This window comes from Echinops telfairi, unplaced genomic scaffold (assembly GCF_000313985.2).
Source record: "Echinops telfairi isolate 266 unplaced genomic scaffold, ASM31398v2 ScPeMD7_3533;HRSCAF=4204_0, whole genome shotgun sequence".
Taxonomy (NCBI): Eukaryota; Metazoa; Chordata; class Mammalia; order Afrosoricida; family Tenrecidae; genus Echinops; species Echinops telfairi.
In genome coordinates, this window is record NW_022107431.1 from 19,485,219 (window position 1) to 19,510,831 (window position 25,613).

General features: G+C 49.7%; 1 protein-coding gene across 1 annotated transcript in view; it reads right to left on the reverse strand.

Moving 5' to 3' along the window:
* UST (uronyl 2-sulfotransferase) overlaps window positions 1–25,613 on the reverse strand; it is a 230,629-nt gene that overhangs the window by 55,359 nt on the left and 149,657 nt on the right. Inside the window, exons 6-7 of the mRNA XM_045294568.1 lie at window positions 12,244–12,341; window positions 10,885–11,042 (exon numbers count right to left, since the gene is read on the reverse strand). Coding sequence (XP_045150503.1) covers window positions 10,885–11,042; window positions 12,244–12,341 — 256 coding nt within the window. The remainder of the gene's footprint in view (window positions 1–10,884; window positions 11,043–12,243; window positions 12,342–25,613) is intronic.

Below are 25,613 nucleotides of genomic sequence, written 5' to 3' on the forward strand. Positions count from 1 at the left end.
TAGGGTCTTTTATAAAGATCAACTACCAACTTCTGGCTTTAACATTCTTTTAAATCCTCTTTGCCTGGGTCTGAAAACCCATTTCAGCTAGGTGGGGTTTTCAGGAAACTCCAAGAATGGAAATCCATGGTGACTAATACCGCCCCCTCCCCGCCTCTAGTCACACTCTTAGTCAACCAAGCCTCTAACTGTGAAAGCTCAGAGTAAAAAGTGCTTGACGCAGAAGTGACTAAATCCTGAAGTGGAAGATAGTCACCTCTAAACACAGAAGAATGTTGGTGCCCCCCATGTATGCCCAGATGTTATTGGCTGGCATTTCACTTAGGGAAATGAGTCACGAGCCAGAAGACAGCACAGCCCCAGTCTGGGCCCCACTTTACCTCAAGCAGCGGCAGAGCAGGGGCAATTGAGGGCCTCTGAAGAGCGAACTCCCAGGGGGCAGTGGGGATGGAGGTGACTGTCCTGGCTTCCAAGGATTCCTGGCAAGAGAGAACAGGAGGACCCAGGGGACATGGCCAGTTCAGGCCAGCGTGGGAGGCTGTCGACTAGCCATGTAGACAGGCAAAGGAGGATCTGAGCAGTCAATAGGCTGGGCTCCCGAGAGGGGTGGTGGGATCCCAACCAAGCTTGTTATTGTGAGCCGGTTCCCACGCAGAGTGAGCCTGTGAATGAAATCGCACCCGGTCCTGCCATGATGCGTCAGTCCGTCCTGTGGAGGGTCTTCCTCTTTTCCACCGCCTCTCTACCATGCGGGATGTCCTTCTCCAGGGACTGGTCTCTCCTGACGACATATCCAAAGGACGTGAGATAAAAACTCACCATGCCTATTGCTAGGGAGCATTCTTGCTGTACTTCTTCCGAGACAGATTGGTTTGTTCTTCTGGCAGTCCGTGATACAGTCAGTATTCTTCGATATCACGGTATCAGGTAAAAGGCGCCACTGCTCTGGGCCCCCAGGGGAGGCTAGGAAACAAGCAGGGGCCTGGGAGTGGTCCTGTGCACTGTTAGGACATGGGGAGGCTTGGTGCTGGAGATGGGAGGTGACAGGGAGCCAGGTGATGGGTGACACATTACACCCCCCTTGCCCCCCACCCCAGGGCAAGCGTGGCGTGGCTGCTGCCACTGAGTTCGACTGTGACTCTGCTCCAGCCAGTGCCACGTGGGCTGCTGAGGCCCCTCCTGGCCGTGGACAGAACTCCCAGGAGGGCCAGGTGACTGACTTTGCCCCAGGGGGGAGTGCGGGCAGAGTCAAGAAGGGAGGGCAGGTGCGGCTGGACCAACCTTCCCACGTTCGCCACTTTATTTCTACCCCTCCCACACCCAGGTATTTCGGAGCCCTTCTGGTCCCATACTGTCGCTGACTAAGGTTTTCTGTCTCAAATGCATTCTACCATGTCCACGTTGCAAATACCTGTGCATTATTCTTAAAGGGATAGCCCAAACGCCACCTCTGAGGGCACCTGAGCCCTGTCTGTGTGGCCTGCAGGATAGATGCCGCTTTCCTTAGCACCCTAGGGTCCTGCCCGGCTCTTGCGTTTTACAGACACGCAAACATTTGCCGAATGTGTTGGTTGGTTATTTTATGCGGGCATTGAGAAACCGTATCTACTCCTTAAGGATATGAGCTTGCAAAGAAGAGAACTACTTTTGGAAAGTTATTATTGGGCAATCAATGCCTGCACATGACGTCATAACATGACAAGATGGAGACCGCTGGAGGAGGAATGTTTCCAAGGAAAGACCAGATGAACAGGCAACACAAAAGATGTCCTTTCAAAGTCATATGATCCCAAGTCATTATTATTTCCAATAGAATAAACAGTAACAGTCAATCTGGGTGGACAGTCTCTCTCTAGTCCGCATCAATGTAAGCCTGTGTAAAAGAACACATCCCGAGAACGGCTCTTTGCTAACAGTTTCCTTCAGCGAAAATGTTCACGTGAAGGAGTATTTACACTACGTGCTGTTGTGGCGAGGTGCCATCAAGTCAGCTCCAACCCAGAGCGACGCTGCGGACAACAGAACGCAACACTGCCTGGTCCTGGGCCATCCTTACACTGTGCCTCTGCCTGAGCCACTGTTGCAGCCACGGTGTCCATCCCTTTCATTGACGGCCTTCCACTTAACCAAGCACGATGTCCTTCTCCAGGGACTGGTCTCTCCTGACAGCATGTCCAAAGTCTGCAAGACGAAGCCTTGCCATCCTTGCCTCTAAGGAGCACTCTGGCCCATACTTCTTCCAGGACAGACCAGTCGATCCTTCGAGCATGATACTTTCAATATTCTCCACCAGCACCACCATTCAAATGCATTGATTCTTTCTCAGTCTTCCAGATTCAGCATCCAACTTTCACATGCCTACGAGGCAACTGAAAATACCATGGCTTGCGTCAGGGGCTCTTAGTTATCAAAGTCACATCCCAGTAGCGGTCTGTGTTAGTTCCCAAGTCTGTACTCAACAGCTGGAGATGGAACCGTGACATGATTTCAACTTAAAATCGGAAGCTATTTTTCCCCACATCCCCTAGCACGGATGTGAAACTTGGGTCATGAAAGAGGAAGACAGAAGATGAACTGGCGCATCCCGATGGCGGGACTGGCAGAGTCTGGTGGACACAGTGGACCAGCCAGAGCGTGAGCAAGTCGGACCCGGCAGAAACGCTACCGGGTTTCCTCAGCAGCAAAGAGGGCGAGACTTCACCTTGCCTGCTTTGGACCCGCCATCAGGAGAGACCAGTCTCTAGACAAGGACATCCCAGCAGGTAAAGCAGAGGGTCAGCTAAGCAAGGACCCTCTCTCTGAGAGGGACCCACACGACAACCACGATCATAGGCTCAAACATCCCAATGCCCGTGATGATGATGCAGGCTAGAGATACGGTCCCCCCGTCACCCATCCAATCTCCATGAACTGAGGCCCACCACTCAACGAACCCCCCACCCCCACCCCACTGCCTTCCATTCGAGTGGATTTGTCTCTGCCCTATGGGTCGGAGTGGAGGTCACAGTTTTACAAGTGACAAATGAAGTATCTGGCCCACTCCCTCATTGGTGTCTGAGACGGACTGTGTTCCTCCTTTTCCTCCCCCGCTTCTTTGCAAGGTTCTAAGACGTCGCGGCGAGTTCGGCAGCACAGAAGCAAGAGGATATGGGTGATAAAATGGAAATACAGATTTTCAGGACAATCTGGAGCTAATTGCTTATATTTTTTACGACTCAGACAAGCTGATTTGACAGCGTCCTTCCAAACCCCAACACACACACACACACACACACACACACACACACACACACACACACACACTCCAATTGGGCATCACTGCACATTTGTGCTCCAGCATTCAGTAAACTCCTGCAAACACCCATGGGAAACCCGACGGCCCTCCTTGAAAAATTGGAGAAACGCTGCCACCTGCTGGACAAGGAATCTTAATTAATCAACAGCGCCCTGAAGCCAGACGTATTGCATACCAGAAACTAATGGATTTCCACGAATGGATAGGACAGTGTTCTTCCTGGGACCCCGTCTTGTACCCGCCAAAGAACAGGACATACCATACAACACTAAGAACGTTTCAGCATTTCTTACAGGTGAAGGACACTTGGTCCCAGTCACATCTCAAACGGGGATTTCGTTTCGTTCAAGTTAAAATCTTAACTTCCAGGTCTTTCCGCTGAGCGGGCAGCGTAAAAGCAGGAGAGTATGATATCAATGGCTTGGGTGATCATGTATCTTTCAGCCCTTGAACTGTGACTTTGGTCATAGGTCCCTGTGACAGTTTCAGGAAAAGATTATTCGCCAGAATGTAACTGCCACTCTCTTCAAAATCGGGACTCGCTCTTTCTTTTGTCAAGGTGGAAGTGAATTGAATACCTTTTAGTTATTTGCAAAACCCACGAATATAAACTTCCGTTGGCTATAAGATGAAGCAATCGCTCACCGTGTAAATTGTACTGTGCTTGGGACCCCAAGTCACAGTGTTGTGACCTTTCTGTCAGCGAAGATTTGATGATAAATGGGCTCACTCAACAGCCACCCACAAACTCTTTAATTAGCCTCTTTCTATTTCTCTAAAAATATTTTTGGAGGAGATCTGGTATGTGTGTGTGTGTATGTTTTGGTTTGGTTTGGGGGTGGGGGGAAGGGGGGCAGCTTCCAAGCTCAGAAGACCTAGTAATATCAGGCTGAGATTCTTACACAAATTGACCAATTACCCAGAATATCATCTCACCAAACGGTAAGGCATTCGCACCGGACCACAGCTGCCATGGTAGTTGACTTTACCATGCGCTCTCCTTTGGTCTCTGTCAGAACCCCGCTAAGCGCGCAGTTGTTAACATGGTCTGCTTTCTTCTGATGGATGTTTTTCTTGGTGTAGCCTGTTCACTGTTGCTGGAGTTTGTTTGTTTGCTTCCTGCTTGTGCTTCGTATAATTTCCTGTCTCTGAAATCCAGGAGCGGTCAATCGACAGGCAGTCACTAGATGAGTTGTGACCTAGGGACATGGCCCGAGAGCGTGGGAGGGAGATGGGGGGCTCACCACCACGAGGAGGAGGAGAAACTATTCTGAAATTGGTTGTGGTGGTGATGGCACAGCTCTTGCTAATATGACTGGACGATTAAATTGGATGATAGGTGACGTATACGCCAATAAGACTGTTTTAAGACCAAAACAATCATCGTAATGATCCAAAATTTCAGACTTAGAGCCCGCAGCTTCAGTTCTAGTCAGAACACGGGGTGCCCAGAGTTACTTACTCGGGAGACTTCAGAGCATGTTAAGTTTCCTTTGGTGAGCTTCCTTGTACAGACTGCTGCAGTTAGGGTAGTGGTTATACATTGGGCTGCAATCCACAAGGTTAGCAGTTTGAAACCACTAGCAGGTCCTTGGGCGAGAGATGGGCCTCTTTCTTGTCATGAACACATCCTAGGACACCCACAGGGACAGGGCCACCCTGTCCTTTAAGGTAGCTGCGAGTCCGCAGGGACTGGGTGGCAGGGAGTTTGGTACTTTTAAGCTTTAAATAATTCTCTCAAGCGTTTGTCAAATTCTAAGGAATCTCTTAAGCACAAATAGACTGTTTTCTAAATCCAGACTCAGAGGTCCCCCCACAGGACTGCTGTTCTTTTCTGGTGAGACAGGCCAAAGCAGGCACAGCTCCCTCTGGTGATAGGGTCGTATAACCCGGTTAGACGATCTCCATGCTCCCTCGCTGCCATTCGTAATGCACCCCTCACACGATTTTTGTGCGTGGGCTATAAAAATTCAAAAGCTCCCACTCTTCTTGATGAATCAATTGAGTTTAGTTGGGGGCGGGGGCTTAAGCATTCCAGAATTTAAGAAGGGAGCCCTGGCAGAGTGGTTGCGAGTTTGGTTGCGATACAGAAGGTGGGCAGTTCAAAACTACTAGCGGCTTCTCTTGGCACGATGGGGCGCTCTACTCCCGTCAACAGTTACAGGCACAGGGGAAGCTCTGCCCCTGTCGTGTAGAGTTTGGCAACGACTGGATGGCAGTGATTTTTTGGGGGGTGGTGGTGATGGATATTTCTTGTAGGCTCACGATTGCACAGTCGGTCGGCTTGCACCGATGAAGTCAGCCCCAGCCCACCTCTTTCGCTCCTGCCTTTGCCTCTCTGCTCCCTGTCTCTCTTTAAAATGTAGACACGACAAGAGAGTCTGAACTTCTGGTTGCCCACGGACACATCCCTGAACGCGACTTGCAGGATTCAATCTGACACGTCGCACCACCAGCTAAGAGGTAGACATGGCGACACATTCACCTTGTGTAGGTGGGGAGGGGCCCTGGAGTGGTGGCAAAGCAGGGTGGGGGTGGGGAGCTGCTAACTGCGAGGCCAGCGGTCCAAGACCACCAGCTGCTCAGCGGGAGAAAGATGGGGCTCAGAAACCCACAGGGCCAGCTTCGACCCTGGCTGATGCGGTCGCTCTCAGTCGGCATCGCCTCGCTGGCAGTGGCCTGTTTTTGTAGATGGGGAATGTGAGGCTAGAGGAGGCAGACCTCTGGAGAGGGTCACGACGCGGTGCAGCAGCCTCGAAACCCAGATCGTCTCTCCTCCGAGGCTGTGCACCGGTCTCTATGAGCTTCCCGGCAGCAATGCACGTGGTCTGCAGGGAAAGGGGTGGGCATCACGACCAGAGAGCCTGGAGCAAGGTGGGATCCCTGCTTGGTGACAAGACCACCAGGCTGTCGGGGAGGAGAGAGTCTGTGTGCCCTCGAGGTGGCAGAAGTCTCCTCAGCGTGGAGAATGACCAAGGCAAGGGGTCCAAGGATGACTTTCGTTTTGGGCAACCAGATTTGGAAGAAGCCGCCTTAAAATCTGCTACAGGCTCCACGGTTGCCCACGGACACATCCCTGAACGCGACTTGCAGGATTCAATCTGACACGGAGAGACCTTTGCAGGATTCAATCTAACTGCGGAGACCTTTAGAGCAACAAGCAGGAGACCTTAGTACCGCCCCCCCCCCCCCACCATGTCCTAGAACACAGGGGTAAGACCATGAGAGAGGAAGGACTGAAAGTCCCCCTGACTCCCAATTCAGTGTCCCTTCCCCAATGAGCAGCTGTTCTTTCTTGTAAACATGCCAAGTCTCAATCAGTCAGCATATGCTTTAACTCCGTCTGACCCCTCCCTGGCGGATAGGAATGTGAATTTTTCAAATAGCCTAGTATTTGAACGATCCCTGCTACTAAAGTCATTGATAGCATCCTCTCACCTGTTTGCCTGTTGTTAGGTGCCTTCGAGTCGGCTCTGGCCCATAGCGCCCCCACACGGCAGGAACAAACACTGTCTTCGAGTCGGCTCTGGCCCATAGCGCCCCCACACGGCAGGAACAAACACTGTCTTCGAGTCGGCTCTGGCCCATAGCGCCCCCACACGGCAGGAACAAACACTGCCTTCGAGTCGGCTCTGGCCCATAGCGCCCCCACACGGCAGGAACAAACACTGCCCGCGCTGGCCCCAGTCTCGCCCGTTCCCAGGCCTGAGCCCCTGACGCAGAGCCGGTGCCAATGCATGTCGTTGAAGGCTTTCCTCTTGCGTGCGGCCCCTCTGCTTCACCAAGCATGGCATCCTTCTCCAGGGACTGCATTCCCTACAAAGACCCGCGGCTTGGAACTCCGAGAGTACGCGACGACACTTCTAAGGCGAGTATAGGGATCATTTGGGTACATAAAAACCTACCGTCGTTGACTGCATTCTGGCTCATAGCGAGCCCTCTATAGGGTTTTGAGATGGTAAATCTGGGAGCAGACAGCCTCTTAAATCTACTAAGGAGGAGCTGGTGGTTTTGTCTCTTCGTCACACTTGCATATAAAAGTATTTACATTAACATGACAAGATAATAATAATTTGTAAATTATCAAGGGTTCATGAGGGAGAAGGGTGGGGAGGGAGAGGAAAAATTGAGGAGCTGATCCTAAGGGCTCAAGTAGAAAGCAAATGTTTTGAGAATGATGAGGGCAACAAACGTACAGATGTACTTGACACGATGGATGGATGGCTTGTGATCAGAGTTGGACGAGCCCCCGATAAAATGATTTTTAAAAGAAAAGGAAAAAAACGTATTTAAAGTAACTATATGTTGAAGCAAAGTCCCCATTTTCTGAACGGACGGAGACCTCCCAAAGCAGCTGTAAATCAGTTGTCTGGGAGTGGTCGCAAGCCTTTTCTTTGGGATCCTCGGCGCCTAAATTCTCAGGGCATCCCACAAAAGTCCAGTAAATTCCCTAATGGGGTCCTGATGTTTAAGTTTGTAGTGGAAACAGGTTGAAAGGGACACTGGTGTCATGCTAGGAGCTGAGTGACGGGAAGAATTTAAAATAAGAGGGCATGTCTCCTGGAAAGAAGGAAAGCGCCAGGTCAGCTTCAGCTTGTGTAGTTCCACCGTTGGACACCAGGTGGTGTTACAGAGCCAGAACAGCGTGGTCGCTGGCCCAGTGGAGGGTTTATACGTGGGAGGTTCAAATGAGGGCAGTTCCCTGCTTTTAATTAATGTGCTTATTTATTTGGGTTTTTATGATGATTTTAGCTGCTAAAGAAATTATGATTTAAGCCAAACATTGGGTGAAACTGCTATAAAAGGCCTTTTAACGCAAAGAGGCCACTTGGAGGACTAAGGTGGTAAGGCCTGACCCAAGCCATGGTATTTTCAATCACACACATGCTTGAGAAATGTAGACACTGCATAAGATGCCTTTGAGCTATGCTTCGGCGAAGAAAGTGATTGATCTATGGATGGCCAGAAGAACAAAGAAACCAGTGTAAGAAGATGGACAGCCAGCCAGAGGGTCCCTTAGACACATGGGGTAAGACTTGGTCTCATGTACTCCGGGCATGTTATCAGGAAGGATCAGTCCCTGGGGAAGGACATTGTGCTTGGGAACCTACAGGGGAGTGAACAAGAGAAGAGGACTCTGCTCAACGAGACAGAACAGCCCAGGGGCTGCAACTCCAGGCTCCACTACAGGAAAGGTTGGGCAGGATGGGACAGACCGGGCAGTGTCTCAGGCTATTAGGAGTTGGAACCTAAGGACAAAGTCACTCCGAAACTTAGGATTTTAGATGTTCTTCCTTCTCCAATCACTCAGCTATGAAACTCGTTCATACGAGGTTTTTAGGGCCGAATAAGAGGTGGCCAGGAAGGGTAGAGGCAGAGCTATGGCTTAGTTGACCAAAGAGACTGTTAGCTTCCTCTAACCCAGTGATTCTCAACCTTCCTAATGCCGCGACCCTTTAAGACAGTTCATGTTGTGGTGACACCCTCCCAACGATAAAATTATTTCGTTGCTACTTCATAACTGTCATTTTGCTAAGGTTATGAATCAGGCGACCTTTGTGAAAGGGTTGTTTGACCTCCAAAGGGGTCACGACCCACAGGTTGAGAACCACTGCTCTAACCGATCTGCCACTAACTGGGTGATCTGTGGCCTCGGGCAGACACAGGCACTTGGCCAGAGGCTGAGGCAGCCACAGCTGCGTTAGTGCTTTGCAGGAGCCTGGGGGGCGCGAGGCAGCGAGAGTGACTGCTGAGTGGGTACCGGCTTTCATTTTGGGGTGATGACAATATTCTGGAACTGGATGGTGGTGACGCCCGCACAGCTCTGTGCATGTGACACTGAGTGGGAGCCTTTAAACTGGCTAAGGTCCCAGGTTTCGTGCCGACCATAGTGCACCAACTTCATGACAATTTCTGAAAAGCAATTTAGGGGCTCAGGCCCATCGCCTCTTGAAGTTGACATGGGGGGGGGGGGTATGACTCCTGGGAAGGGCATTAATTCCACGTGCCAGGACAGGTGAGGGCGAGGGGCTCTGTGAGAAGCCAGTGCTGCTGGGTGGATCTGAATGCCTGGCCAGGTATGCAGAGCTACAGCTGTGCTCCCCAGGCCTTTCCGTGGCAGGTCACTAGGCCTTTCATCCGAGGCAGCCCAGGGAAGACCCGAACCCCCAACCTTTCGGTTAGCAGCTGAGGGCTTCACCACTGGCACCTCACGGGCCTCCTGCATCTGATATGCTTGCTTCCCAAGCGCCGGGCCCAGCGTGTGTTCATTTTTATTTTTGCTCATCCTTATAAACCCGCGCTACACAGTCCGTTTTCTCCAGAGGGAGAAAAGTCAACCCTTTTCTTCCACGCAGTCTGATTGGGGATAAGCTCTTTCCTCCAGAGCTAACGACTGGCTCCTTACGTTCTGGTTTAAAGGGCATGGGAAGGCCTAGTTTCAAAGCCAGCTCGGTCGGGGTTATCACGTTTTTTGATGTTCAGACCATAGTTCCCACCCTGCCGACACAGGTGCAGGTGTGTCCAGAGGCTTCAAGCTGGGTTCCCACGCGGCAGGTGGAATGATAGGGTTGGGAGAGGAAGGCAGCACCCACCCTCTGCCGTAGCTCCTCTGAAATTGCTCTTCTGGGCCACCTAGTGGACTCTTACTCACACCCACCCTGAGGCACAGGACAGAACTGCCCCGTGTGGTCCCTACACTGTAATCTTTACAGAAGCAGCCACCACACCTTTCTCCTGCAGAACAGCTTGGGGAGGTGGGGGGCTTCGAACCAGCAACGTTTTGGTTAGCAGCCACAGGCTTAACCACCAGGGCTCCTCATCAGGGCCCATCCCTGACGGAGGGAAGGCCACCCTCTAGCACAGCTCCAGGGAGGACCCTCTTGAGCTGGCCTTGGTACCAGCCAAGGAGGGAGGCGTGGCTCCAGGGCCCTGCTGGGCTGTGGACTTCACGTCCAGCGGGAGGCTGCATTTCTACAAGCCCCCACCCCTGCGCCCCCAAGTTCCAGGACACCCAAACCAAACCAGAACCAGATTGGGGAACAAGTCGGCAAAACTGTCCTGGCAGCTGGTTAGGAGGCGGGAAGGGAATGCACTTTGCTCAGCTTCCTCCCAAGATGAAACAAAACAGCGCGGAGCTTGAATGGCGGCTTTCCGAAAGCAATTAGAGTTGTGACCATAGAGAGAGCAACCCACTGAATTGCTTCGCTGCATTCCTCCCACCCCCTTTATTTTCCTCCTTCAGTTTGGAAATCACTGGATTGATCACACTCAAATCAAAACTGTATTTCAGTCCGCTGTTGTGTCTATTGAACAGCTAGGGTGTGTGCCCCTGAGGGCCGGCGGTACATCGGCGCAAAGATGGCACTGGACAAGGGTGTCCGTTTTCATTTCCCAAAGGAGACCCGGGAGCCCCAGCCCTGGAAACCTGGAGCTCCAGTTTCTGGGATCCGTGCCTCAGGCTCCAACCATTGCTGCTCAGCCATCAGGCTGGTCTGCAGGCAGGCGAGGGAAGGCTGCCCCCGCCCCCTGACCTCCAGAGCCCCCTTCGAGGACTGTGAGTGGGGCCCGAGCGCCCCAGGAGGCGTTACCTGGGTTTTTGTAGATGCTGAGCACACCCTTGAAGTAATGAGGTAAAAATCTTTCCAGTAAAAGCAGCACGTCTTCCAGCTCTTCCAGAATTCCCACGAGCAGGAAGTTTTCATTCACGTTCACTTTCGCTCGTTCAAGGGCCCACTCACCAGGCTCCCTTGGTGGAGAGAAAGAGCAGTTCTAAGTCAGACATTGGTTGGAGAAATGCAGCCACAGTGGGCCAAAAAGCTCACCCTTACTACCTACCCCCCCCCAACCCCCCCCCCACATACACACACACACACACATACACAGACACATTTGCACACATGCCAATCCAGTTTCCTCCAGGGAGCAGCCCACGCAGGGCCTCCTCCACAGCCTCCCCTAGGTCTCTCCGTCCAGTGTCCCCCCCTCCTGGGCCCCGTGCTAGCTAACTGGGCCCAGTGCCCAGCCCTGGGCCTTGGGCTCAGTCAGTCCTTCCTTAACATTTGTTGAAAGAAGAACAGAGGCTCCGGCAGTTAACACTCAAAGCCAACTCAAGTCTGACTCCCAACAACCTTATAGGATGGGGAAGGGCACGAGACAGTAACTCTGTAGGAGTACAAAGCCTCACGTTTCCCCTGTAGAGCGACGGGTGGTTTCAAACTGCTGACCTTGTGGTTAGCAGCCTAATGAGTAGCCACCAGGCCACCGAGGCTCCTAGTTGGTAGTGCCAGCAGGCTTGAAATCCACAGAAGAGGTTGAGGGGCGTGTCCTGGGGCCTGGTGGAAGCACTGTAGTTAAGACCATGCTTGTTGATTTCATCGCTCTGCCAGGCCCAGAGTCTCACCTGAGAGCTATAGAGGTAGACTGTGTGGGAGGTACATCATTTCATGTCGACTCGAAGATCTATAAACGTGTACGAGTGGTGCTCAACCTGTCAATCAGCCTGAGGGTGCCTCTTCGTGGGTGTGGCCTTCTCATAAGGAGGGTCCTGGGGACCCCCTCCTCTTTCGCTGCCTTCACCTTTCCGCAGACCAACCCTGATGGCTGCCAGAGCCACGGCCATTGGATCGGTGCGACTTTGCACCCACTGGCCTGTGATCTTCCTGCGTTTTGCACTGGCATGCGGCTGCCAGAGTCTGAAGAGGGAGTTGCGCACTAGTTTCGGACTTTGGGGCTTGAGGTAGACTGGGCTAGAATGTTTTCTTGATAAATAATTACGTCTTGATAGAAAGCTCTTTCTTATACACAGATGAGTGTCTCTGGATGTGTTTCTCTCATGAACACAGACAGTCAACACTGACTAATGCCAGAAGGTCAAGAGGCCAGGGACACCAGCACCCCGCCGGCCAGGCCAGCCTGGTGCAGGAGCCTGGTAGGGCCTGAGTCTTTACCTGCATCTGGGATGCTGTCCACAAAAGTACGGGATGATGTAAAACAGCCTGGGGTTGGAGCACTCGGGATAGTTCTCGAGAATGCACTCGCTGATGTCCTAAGAGAGAAAACACAGCAGTGAGGTGGCTGGTCCCCCCAAGGGCTCTGTCTCCTGCCCAGCAGTTGAAGCAGGGAATCACACTTAGGGGACATGGGCGTGCCATGGAGAACACAACATAGAGAACCCTCTCTGTGCCTTACAGTTTCATGGTGTCCTGGCCGGGCACAGAGAGAGCCGGGCTACTTCAGTGTTGTGCCAACTGCCCCTCCCCACCATCTGCTCTTTCCCGGCAGCCCAAAGGCATTAGCCCGACTGCAGCCATCCTGAGAGCCATGCCACTCACTCACTACTACTACCAGCCAACTGAAGGTATACTGTTGGCACTAATAAGTAGTTGTTGAAAGAATGCTCTATGACTGACATCTTAATCAATTCAGACATCATCAGCGACTCCTCTACTATCAGCCTCGTAGAAATGTGTTTCTCTGTACAGTGACTTCTGTGTCAGAATCAGGATGACTAAGCACCTGCGGGAGTCTCACTTGGGGTGTGCAAAGTCTGAAAGGTGCGTGAAATCACGGCTGTCCGTGGTCTCTCTCTGCAGTTCAGATGCGACCGTCACGAGAGGCAGAGTTCCTGGATCGGTGGTATGCGGTTGAACATACTGCGACCGCCATGCAGAGGCCACGCGTCTGGATACACAAGGGACAAGGAGAATCCACCTCCTGACCCTAACCACTCCTCCCACTGTGCTCTCCTATTCTGCTGGGTTTGCAAATTTGTGGCCTTGGCCACCCAGAGCTCACAGACAAAACTCAGAGTTGGGGTGGGGGGAGGAAGTTAACAGGTTCCAACAAGTCAGGACAGGAAGCAGTAGGGACAGTCACTGACCTCAGCTACACTCTCCTCAGCCAGTAGTCAAGTCTCTCTCTTGGGTTGTCAACTGCTCAGTCTCTTGATCGCTGCCTCCTTGGGCCAGGAAGACCACCTGCTGCTCTACTTCACTGTCTCATGGTCTCAGTTCTGCTCCGCTGCCCGACCTGTGGTCTCCTTGCCTTAGCCTGGAGTCCCCTTTGCCACCCTCCCTGTGGTCTCTTCCTGCTTGATGGTCCCAGGAATCCGCTCACTTCCTGCTTCTCAAATGGCTTGGTTCACCCCCTCTGGGGAGGCAGAGGCTTGGAATACATCCTATCTTAATCCTGCCTATTAGCATAAGAGAGAACTCCCTCCCAAGTAGAATGATAACCACAGCCATCCAGGCTGGAATTTACAACATATCATCAAAGGGATTAAGGGTAGAAGAGCCATATTAAAAATTTCACTTCACCACCCATACTGTCTTTGTATGGACAGACAATCAATTCACTTCTTGGCCCTAACAATAGCTTTTGGCAAATGACCACATTTTCTTCTTCTTTTTAAAAAAATCATTTTATTGGGGGCTCGTACAACTCTTATAATCCGTACATCTATCCATGTGTCAAGCTTATTTGTTGCCATCATCCTTTTCAAAACATTTTCTTTCTACTTGAGCCCTTGGTATCAGATCCTCATTTTTCTCTCCCTCCCGGGCCCCCTCCCTTATGAACCCATGATAATTTATAAATTATTATTATTTTTTCATGTCTTACACTGTCTGATGTCTCCCTTCACCCACTTTTATGTTGTCCATCCCCACGAGGGGGTTATACGTAGATCATTGTAATTGGTTCTGCCTTCCCCTTCCCCTCCTGGTATCGCTACTCTCAGTATTAGTCCTGGAGGTTTATCTGTCCTGAATTCCTTGTATTTCCAGCTCTTATCTGTATCTGTGTACATGCTCTGATCTAGCTGGATTTGTAAGGTAGAATTGGGTCATGTTATCGGTGGGGGAGGGCGTGCGTGCAGGGGAGAAGCATTAAGAGGAATGTTGAAGGTTTCATCAGTGCTATGCTGCACCCTGGCTGGCTCAGAATGACCACTTCTTAGGGGATCTATTTCCTCACCCGTAAAATGGGGACAGATATTTGCTCCCTCGGAGTTTGACGGAGCTTGGGAATCATGTGCACAAACTTGCTTACTTGCTACTCAACCCTTAAGATGATTGTTAACCGCAAGGCCAGTGGCTGGAGCCCGCTAGCTGCTCCACAGGAGAGGCAGCTGTCTCGCCCCATCAGGACTGACAGCCTCGGAAACCTAGGCGGTCACTCGGAGTCCGATGGACTTGATGACAGCGGGCTTGTGACACGTCTGGGTTTTCCTCCCGCACTCCCGCCCGCTTCCTTCAGCTCGTATTTGAAACGCGATTCCTGATGATTCTGATACATTTTCACCAAGGGACTTCGACTAAGGCAGAGAGAAAGAAAAGTACAGAAATACGGAATGTACCACTGATGTGCGGCTGAAATCAGGGCACAATGTGGCGGGAGGGAGGGAGGGGGAAGGAACAGCAAAGGAGCCACTGGAAAAAGCAGCCCTGACACTTGGCTGCCCAACTTTGTAGCTTGTGCTAGTTCCTCCTGCTCTGTAGCTAACACCGTGGGGGTGGCGCGGCAGAGCAGAGCCCCTGCTCGAGGTGGACTGAACCTGGCATTGAGAGCCAACGCATCATCAGACTCGAAGACCAGATACTGGGAGAAGACGGAGCACATGTGGAAGGACCATCGGCCCAACGAAGAGGCAGCGAAGGAAATTCTGGGTGCTCTTTGCCAGGAAGGCAGGATCAGCACCCTAACTCACTGGAGCCACCAAATGATCAGCCTTGCTGCGGAGCCTAGTTTAGGTAGAGGGCGTGGGTGTGGTCTAAGCTCACCTCTATTGCATCCTTCCAAGCCTTTTTCAAGCCTCGTAAAAAGACCTGAGCCAGAACCAGAAGGATCAAGTCAGGCGTTTTAGAGAGGGTTTAATGGACGTGAAGTGGCAGCTGGCCAGGCTCCCACCCCACGCTCCTGTCCGATTTGAAAAATTAATGATGCCCTCTCTCTGGCCGAGTGGGGAGGTGCCCTTGCCTCTCCACGGGGGGCACCCCTGGCCTGCCCAGTACCGCTTCTCGCCACTGTTGTGAGCATGGCTAGCACGCCTGATGCCCTGTACACTCCTTGTGAGTTAAGTTTCTAGCTGTGTGTCCGACAGGCTCATCGCTGCTGTTGTTAAGTGTCACGGAGTCAGTGCCGATTCACAGTGACCCAGGGCACAACGGAGGGAAACACTGCCGCAATCCACAGTGTCCACAAGAGTCCTGTGTTTGCGCCTAGGCCTGCAGCCACGGCGTCAGTCTGTCTGGTGGAGGGCCTTTCATGTGGACGCTCTACTTTACCAAGCACGATGTCTTTCTCCAGGGTCGGGTCCCTCCTGAAGACAAGTCCAAAGTACGTGAGAGAAGTCTTGACATCCTCCTTTCCTTTCCTTTTAAAATCATTTTACTGGGGGCTCATACAACGCTTATCACAATCCACGCAGAGAGGCCGTACGCCTTTCTAAGGAGCACACTGGCCCTCCTTCTTCCAAGACAGATGAATTCATTCGTCCGACAGTCCATAGCATATTTAATACTCTTTTCCAGCACTGCAATTCAAGTGTGTCAATTCTGGTTTTCATTATTCATTGTCTAGCTCTCCTAAGCAAATGAAGGTACTGAGAATACCAGGGCCTGGTTCAGGCACACCTTAGACTTCAAAGTGACACCTTGACTTTTACTTCCCAAGTAGTGATCATAGAATTGTTTTAAAGAGAAAAAAAAATAGCAAAAGCAATTCAATGATAGTGATTTGGTGAACTATAATATTAAATCTACTTGTGAAATAATTACAGTCATTTAAAATATTCCCAAAGGTAAGGAACTATAAAAAATGCTTATATGAGAAGATGAAGGTAAAAATGCCAGGGCACTATGACTACGATGTTTTTTGTTTTTGTTACAATAATAATGTTTTGGTGTATGTTGCAAAGTCTCCTGTTTATTATCATGAACCTTGGATTTGTAAAACAGTAGGGCTTATGGGGCTGGGTCAAGGGGCAGCGGGACAGAGGCAGGCCCTCAAGGGGCTGGATGGCACCGTGGCTGCAGCCATGGGCTCAGACACTGGGACTATGATAAGGGTGGCCCAGGACTGTGCCGTGTTCCCTTCTGCTGTGCTCAGGGTTGTTGTGGAGTGCAACCCACTCGGTAGCACCTAACAACAACAACAACTACAACAACATGGATGCTGGGGCTTTGGAATGGCACTCTGACATATGGCCACGGATAGATCAGCAGTCAGATGTTGCCCCAACGGGTACCATGCAGCGTATGGTTGAAATTATATCACAGAAGTGTACACTTGAACATGGTTGGGGTGGCAAACCATGAAGGGACCCCGGGGAAGAAGGCAGGGCAGCAGATGATCGCCTCAGGCCAGAGGAGAGACGGTGCCGACTCCGGAGCCATGGAACCGGGGAGAGATGCGAGAGGAAGGGCTGGCCCACCATTCAGGATGCTGGGCTCGTGTAAGAGATGCCCACTGTGAGTACAAGAAAGGCCACGGCCCTGACCAATTGCTTCACTTAGTGGCAAGGATCCCAGGCCTACCACCGGAAGGATTCCATCCACAGATGAGATTCCACTGGAGGCCATCCTCGAAGATCAGTGCCAATGATCAGGGTCAGCCAGTGAGTTGACCAAACACAAGGCCACGGCCATCCTCAGGTCTACACTCCTCCCTGAGTGACCGTCTCAGTGTGACACCTGTTGTTCCTGCCTGTCCATGTTGTCTTGAAGGTCTTCCTCTCGAGTGGGGACACTGGCCCTCTCTGGAAGCCTCCCTGACTCCTACCCACCCAAAGCTGCTCGCACCAGGTGTCAGGTGGACATGATCGCATCCATCAGGACTCACAGAGGTCTGAACAAGCTATCAAGTTTCAGATGCTTCTCAGAAGCACTTGTATTTTAATAAGGAACAATCCTTTCACCTAAAGGCAGGGGGTTCTAAATGGTGGAGACAGGGAGGGCAAGGAGTTGGGAATGGACATTTATTGATTATTATTTTGACCAGGGGCCAGAGTGGAGTGGAATCTGACTCGGGAAACCCAGGTGTGTCTGAGCAGAACTGTGCTTCCTAGGGCTTCAATGGCTGCTATTTGGGAAGTAGGTCACCAGGACTTTCTTATGAGCTGCTTCTTGGTGGAGGAGAGCCTCTGGTCTTTCCATACCAGCCAAGCATGTCAACTGTTCGCACCCCCAAGGACTCCATTTATTGAACAGCTACCAATGTATGTAATACATGGTAGTCAATGGAAGGGCAGGGGAAAGCTATATATTAGAGAGAGAGAGAGGTTTGTTATTTTATTTCATCAAATGAGCAGCCTGCAGGGACTGCAGTAATTTGGTGAGATAGAGGTGGGTGTGTTGAGAAAACAGGGACTACAGCTGCTGAGGGTGGGGACCTCAAATCCCACCCCTCGGGCCATGGCTCATGCTGTCCACAGAGAAGACTGGTTCTGGGGACAGCAGGAAAGGACGGTGTCACCACAGACTCGCAGTCAGGTCCGGAGTCCTTCTCGAGCTCTGGACTGATCCTTTGTCTACAGCCAGGGCCACTCATCCCTCTCCAATGCTCTCGCTAATCGTGGGCCCAGAAAGAAGGGGTCAGAGCACAAGGAAAAGGAGCAGTCAGGTTACCCAGAGGGCTGTGTTGGGGAGAAGGTGCACCAGGGCCTGGGGACCCCCTGTCCTGCAGATGCCAGGGGAGCTCTGCTGGGTTCAGTTCTAAAGATTGGGCTTGGGTGTGAAACCCCCTTTGACACAGGGCTCTCTGTGCATCGAAACCACTGCTTGAGGCCAGCAGGCGAAGGTACAAGGTCTTGTACCAGCTGAGATAACTTTATTCCTGTGGCTCAGTTCTGAGAATGGCACTTAAAAAAATATTGTGTTAGAATATATATAACCTAAAATGTGTCAGTGGCTGACACCCCTCTTAACAGCACCATATAGTGACAATGCTGTAACCGGTATCGAGACAGATTTCTAACACATTTCATCATCTCCGAGAGAAACGCTACACACACGTTTGATTCCTACACACACACGCGATGATTCCTTCTCCAGCCTCCCGTGCCTGCTTGCCTCTATTCTCCTTTTTGTCGATGCAATTGCCTCATCCAGAGCTTTCGGACCATTTCTTACTGCGGCTGCTGTTGGCTGCCGTCGAGTTGGTCCGGACGACTCAGTGTGCCTGTGCACAGCGGACAGGAACACTGCCCTGTGTTTCTCCCCAGTGGGGTCACACACGAGCGGGCTTCAAGAAGTCTGTGGCAAAACGCCAGGGTCTTCATTCCATTTAGCCAACACATGTTGCAGGACCCTGCCTCTTTCCCGCTATGTCACTTAGCACATAAGGGCGACACTTTTGTCTGAGGCTCTGCCCCACTTTCCTACCCGCTTCCGGGGACTGCGTCCACGTCCTGTTGCCTGTGTCGGAGAGGGCTCCTTGCCTGCCCTGGTTGCTCCCAATTCTATAGTCTGCATCCTGCTCCTTGGACTGGCCTCTCTCCCATGGTGGCTCTCAGGGACCCAGGCTGTTTATAAGCAGGTGATTCTGCTGGGTGGTTCAGAAATGTCACCTCGGTAAGGTCATGACTGTCTGGGCCCCAGGATTAAAAGGCACCCTATGGAAATGTGAAAAAACACATTTGTCCCCAAGCTCACTTCCCTGGATTCTAGCATGACCGATAGTGCTCTTCTCCCCCTTATTTTGCCCCGGTCACTCGATGGTTAAGCTCTTGGCGGCCAATGAAAGGTCGGTGGTTTGAGCCCACCAGCTCGTTCATGACAGACCTGGCAATTTACTGCTGTAGAAATCAAAGCCCAGGAACCCTCTGCGGCGGATCTGCCCTGGCCTCGGGTCTATGAGCTGGAGAGGACGCGATGGCCCACAACTTTACTCTTTAATGAAAAAGACGAGGCCACAAAAACCAGGTCAGCAAGGGTGATGACCAGGTTTCCTAGGTGTACACCACCAGTCCACGCTGTTGTTGGTGGGGCTGACTATAGGTACAGCAGAGTAAAACACTGTCATGTTGATCCGATGTGCCCAAATGCCCTTTAAGACACACAGCATCTTTTATTAAGAAGAAAGTGTTGTTGTTGTTGTTGTTAGCAAGCCTAAGCACAACAAATGGAGACATTGCCTCCTCCTGGGGCGTCCTCATAATTGTTCCCATGCCTGAGCCCATGGTTGTAGCCGCTGCGTCAATCCATCTTATTGGGACCTGCCACTCTTCTGCTGAAGAAATTAGTTAATGTAATTTTGGTTTATAGTATAATACCGAGAATGTCCAGCCAAGAGTTTCAATTCCTTGCCCATGTTAGTGTTCCCTATCCATTGTTATAGAAGTCCTAGTGGTTCAAGCGGGTAAATGTTGGACTACTAATTGAAAGGTCGGTGGTTCAAACTCACCAGTAGCTCCAAGGGAAAAAGATAAGGCTGCCTGCTCTTTTTTTTTTTAAATAATTAAATCATTTTACTGGGAGTTTGTACAACTCTTACCACAATCCACACATACATCCATTGTGTCAAGCACTTTTGTACATTTGTACATTCTCAAAACCTTTTCTGTCTATTTGAGCCCTTGGTATCAGCTCCTTATTTCTCCCCCTCCCTCCCCGCTCCCCCATGAACCCTTGATAATTTATAAATTAAGGCTGCCTACTCTTGTAAATATTTACAGCTTTAGAAATCCTATACAGCAGTGGTTCTCAACCTTCCTAATGCCGTGACCCCCCCCCCACCCGCCAACCCTAAAATTGTGGTGACCACACCCCCAAAAACCACTATTTTCGTTGCTACTTCATAACTGTCATTTTAATACTGTTATGAATCGGAGACCCCTGTGAAAGGGTTGTTCGACCCCCAAAGGGGTTGCAGCCCACAGGTGGAGAACCGCTGCTCTACAGCATCACTGTGAGTTGGAATTGCCAATGGCAGTGAGCTTGGCCTTGGTTTATCCATTGTGAATGAACAGTGGCCCTTGGAGGCTATGGGAATCTGCAGGCAGCAACCTGGCCTGTTGCATTCAGGTGGGTGCTGGGCTAACACCCTCGGTAACTCTCAGAGTCTTCCCAAAGCCAAATCCACTGACCCACTGCTGTCCCGGGTTCTGCTAGAATCGTGGTAATTTTATTAGGTGGATGAATGTTAGCAGATTCGAGGACAAAACCACTGGGCCCAACCCAGTTTTGTACAAACATGTTCAAAGGTAAAAATGGAATACATTATCAGACCCTGATTCTTAGAATTACAGGCTTTTTGGCTAACAGCATGTTTCTCCCTTCTGCATATAATGTCTAGAAGAGTTACGCAAAGAATTTCCTTAAGCAGAAATCAGGCCTATTGTGGATTACTTAAGAAGCCATGGTTGATCTTAAATTCTCTAACATAGAAGGGATATCTTGGCAAAAAGGGTGAGCATAAGCTTTTTAATTCTTCACACTCTTTAGAGGTTTTTTTTGTTTGTTTGGTTTTGTTTTTAAGCATAGGGCTCTGACGACTTCAAGATTAAAAATGCAGTTTGAACACTTTAATGTAGTTCAAACACTTTCAGTACTTGATGCATTCTGAGGAGGCATCCAGAATCTTTTCATAATTATTTCATAAATGGATTTCAGAACGATCAGTAGGTGGGGAAATTACTTGAACATTTTTAACATTTCTATTTGACTTTTTTTTTTCAATAGCAAAGAATGAAGAAATTTGGTCTTTCTGTATTCCTCCCAAACCCGAGAAGCATCTTAGCACTTTTAATTAACCACCAAGCAGCATCTGCTCCATCGGCTTCAGATCTAGCTTGAGTCTTATCTTTTATAACACACAAAATATTTTCAACACACAGAGGCTTAATTCATTTTACCAATGTGTAAGTAACTATGCTCACTGTGGTTGCTTTTGCTCGACACGTTCCCAATTTCCCCCATCATTCCTCCCTGAATACCCTTTTAATCGGGAAGTGGTAAACTCTACGCAAATCTGAAAATGACTATGGTGTGGCTGTTTAGCTGGACATAAAATTCCCAGTTCACAATGTTTCCCCCTCAGTCCTCTGGAGATACTATCCGGCTGTCATTGGGCATTTGCTGATGAGAAGTCTGCTAATGGTCTAATAATGACTATCTTATTGGGTATCTGCTTTTCTCTCCTTTTCCTTGATACTATGTAGTCTCCCTCCACAGTAGTTGAGTATGAATTAAAGAGACTCAGGAGAAAGATGAGGTTTTCTACTCCTACAGAAAGTGACGGTCTCACTAACATACAAAGGCAGTTCTGCCCTGTGCTACAGGGTCACCATGAGATGGAAATCATCAATGGCAGTGAACTTCCCCTTAGACTTAGTATGCATGCACACGTGTAAGCTGAAGACACACAAATCCAATTTTAGGAAATGTCCATTTATATTCATGTCAAATACTGCTTTCCCTGTCTCCTCTCTTCTGATCGTCTTATTAGATTACTACTGGTACCCCTGCATCATCTTTTTTGTATCTGAGCTTTCTCCCTTTTCTCCCACTATTCTCTCCTTATTTCCTTCCCTCCTTCTCACCTAGCTTTCTATCTATCTATCTGTCCCTGAATTGCATTCCTGGTTAATTCTTCACTACTACTCTCTACTTCACAATTTTTTTTCTATACCTCTCTTTAGTTTTTAAGTTGTTCTATTTCTTAAATATTTATTTCAATGACTATATTTTTTTTATTTAAGACTCAGAATTGTTTCTCTTCCTTCATGTTTTGATTCATAATTTCTACTTTTAAAAAATGAAAGTTATTCATCCTTTTATCTTTTTAATTATCTCAAGGAACACACACACACAATTCCCAACACGTTTCCTTTAAGCCATCTGGAGTGGATTCACTTTCCAATAGTTGATCTTGCTGGCTGTTTGTTTTCATGTGCTTTGGAACGTTTGGTCCGCAGGCTCATCTTGAGTGGGAGATTAATTTCCCTTTCCCTCCCTAGGGCTTTTGCGGTCACTACCATCTGGACGCCTAGGCCCGTGGTCCAGACCAGGTTCTGGTTATAGTTCTCTTCTATAGGAGCAGCAGGGATACTAAGTGCGTCGCTATCAGGTTATGAGTAGTTTGGTTTAGTTTTTATGATGAGGCTGTGGCTATTCCATGTCTCCAGGTCCACAGTTTCCTTTAAAGCCATACTTGCAGTCAGCAGGCTGGCAGTTGTTTTGGTCAGCTGCCTTTTCTTGAGGCTGGAGGGAGCTGTGACCCCAATCCAGGATGTGTCTTAAAGCACTGAACCTGGTTCTGGGCCTCATCTTACACGGAGTGCCTTGAGAGCTCTTTCCCGGAATCCCACTCCAGACTGCCGCTGTCTGCTTCTGGACCAGAGCCCAGCTAGCTGTGGTGCAGGGTCTAGAAAGAGGGGTGACAACTGAACAGTGAGGAGCCATGGAAGAGCCTGGTGTGATGGCCATTTGGGTAGGGCTTGCTCTCCGGGTAGCTTGGGCTCCCTGCCCTGGTTTGGTGTGTACAGAACAGAAGAAGCATCTCTTAGGGCAGTTGGTGCTCAGAGGCTTCTTGAAGACAGGCAGCTACCTTCCGGATGCCCCAGCACCTGGCACGGGCCACTGTCCTTCAGAGACTTTGCCTGACTCTCTTCCCATCCTCTCTTCTTTCCGCTTCCCAAGCCACGCTGAGTTTTGAGAGCCCCGCGCGGAACACAGCTACCCACTGAGTTTGGGCTGTTTCTGCAATGAACACCTGGGAATGCCCACCAGGGTTACCAGGCGCCCTGTTTCCTCAACACACACACACACACACACACACACACACACACACACACACACACCCCACGCTCATGAGGGCCTGAAAAACATCTGGCCACGTTTCTTCTCCTCCTCCTCTCCCTCTCCCTCCCCCCACCCCACTCCCCCTTCTTCATATAGCCCTGGGTCTTTCCAACGCAAAAACTCAACCCTCAACTGTACCAAATCCCACAAGTTACAGAGTGTAAGACAGAGTGCTGAAGCGAGTTTTCTTCCAGTAGCTCACCATACAATTTCCAGATCAAATGTGATTGTCACCCACGCTTAATCTTCGTGTTTGTTTGACTACTTAGGTAGCGGTTTATTTATCGATCTAGCTTTCTATTTATTTTTGGTAAGCTATCTCCACTATACTTACGGGGGAAATCTTAGGTTTCGCATAGTTCAGGCAGCGCAAAGCCTGGCCGCCACTCGTGATCTGATCCACCCACAGAGAGGGTCTTCTTCATTTTGTATTGTAATACACAAATGATATATATTCTCGTAGTATAGATCGTAACACGGGAAGCCCTGGTGGCACAGTGGTTATGCATCGGGCTGTTACCTGCAAAGGTTAGCTGTTCAAAACCACCAGTCACTCCTCAGGAGAGAGGTGAGGCTTTCTACTCCCATGAAGAGTTACAGTCTCAAAAAGGCACGGAGGGCAGTTCTAGTCTGTCCTACAGGCTCACTGTGAGTCAGTATCAACTCAATGGCAGTGAGTTTAGTTGGGTCTATACAGTAATATACAATATATACTTCAAAGAAGTACAGCTAAAATGTTCTTTAGAGGCAAGGATGGCAAGATTTCATCCTACATTCTTTGGACATGCCGTAGGAGAGACAAGTCCCTGGAGAAGAACATCATGTTCTGTAAAGTACAGGGACATAAAAAGAAGGGGGGGCTCTCAAGGACATGGATGGACACAGTGGCTTCTACAAAGGACTCAAAATAGGAACAGCTGTGAAGATGGCGCTGGATCAGGCAGTGTTCCGTTCTGTCGGACACAGGATCACTGGGGGTCAGAACCGACTGGACAGCACTTAACAACAACCACATGTATTTGAAGCTGTCAAGGGGTTCATCTTGCTTGAATTCACAATCAATGCTCATGAAAGCAGAAGTCAAGAGATAAAAGGACACATTCCACTGGGTAAATCGTCTGCAAAAGACCCTTGTAAGCTGTTGATAGGCACAGGTGTTACTTTGAGGACTAAGGTGTGCCTGACTCAAGCCATGGTATTTTCAATCACCTTGTATGCATGTGAAAGTTGGGCATTGAATAAGGAAGACCAAAGAAGAATGGATGCATCTGAATTATGGTGCTGGCAAATAATATTGAATGTGCCGTGGACTGCCAAAAGGACAAACCAATCTGGCTCTTAAGAAGTATAGTCGGAACGCTCCTTAGAAGACATGTTATCAGAGGAGAACAAAAAAGAATGATGCTTCGTAAAACAGAGGGGAAGCAAAAAAGAATATATATATATTCCAATTCACCATTTTTCACATGGATAATCACATCAGTAACATCAGTTACATTGATCCAGTTGTATATCCATCGCCATAAACAGATGGTGGATTCTAATCAACAACTCTCCCCCTCTTATTGTTCAACCTGGCTATGTCCTTTGATCTCTTTATCGATCATGGCTGTGTGTTTGGGGTGGTGGAAGTGTGAGGTCAACTGCAACTCTTAGTTGATAGTCCTGTATGGGGCGTTCATGCATCTCTCCTACAGCAAGGTCTAGCAGAAGCATCCAGTGCAGGAGCTTGGGTGACCTGGAATACAGGGAGCACAACTTGCAGAGTCAGAGGGAAGAAAGGTATTTGGCAAAATGTCAAGTCTGTGCCAAGGCAAGGTTGCCTGGGGACTTTCCTGTGTGCTAGAGAGAGTAATGGGGACATCTCTTGGGCACTGGGACTATTGTTGCTACATGCTGCCCAGTTGATTCTGATTCATGGCAACCCCACATGACAAAGTAGAACTTCCCCACAGAGTTTCCTAGGCTCTAATCTTTAGGATCTTTCTTCCATAGGAGTGCTGGGTGGGTTTGAACTGCCGGCCTTTCTGTTCACAGCTGAGTCCTTAATTGTTGCACCACCTGACCTCCCTGCTGCTATAGCACAGTTGTGATCATGGTGTTGTTTTGTTTGTTTCAATCACTTGAAATGTATGGCCCAAATGGTAGCATCTGAGCATATGCTGTAAATACAAACTGTTCTAATGTTTGCTCTGCACGTTTACTTCCAGTCTTACACCGATTTTATACTCCTGAGCGAAAACCTTCAGACCTTATCTCTGTACAAGGACAAATTTAAAAAATTACTACCAAAAAATTGGAGATACCTTGATTATACAAAATATCAAAATGGGAAGCTATTATTTCTTGGCTTATCCACCCCCACCCGCCTCCTAATCTAGGGCTATAGATTTCTGAGGGTGATGTTTCCCTCTCTCTAATCCTCCCTCAGAAGCCCTGGTGGCATAGTGGTTATGCCTGCGGCTGCGGTCCTCAAGACTGTCAGTTCGAAACCATCAGCGGCTCCTCAGTAGAAAGGC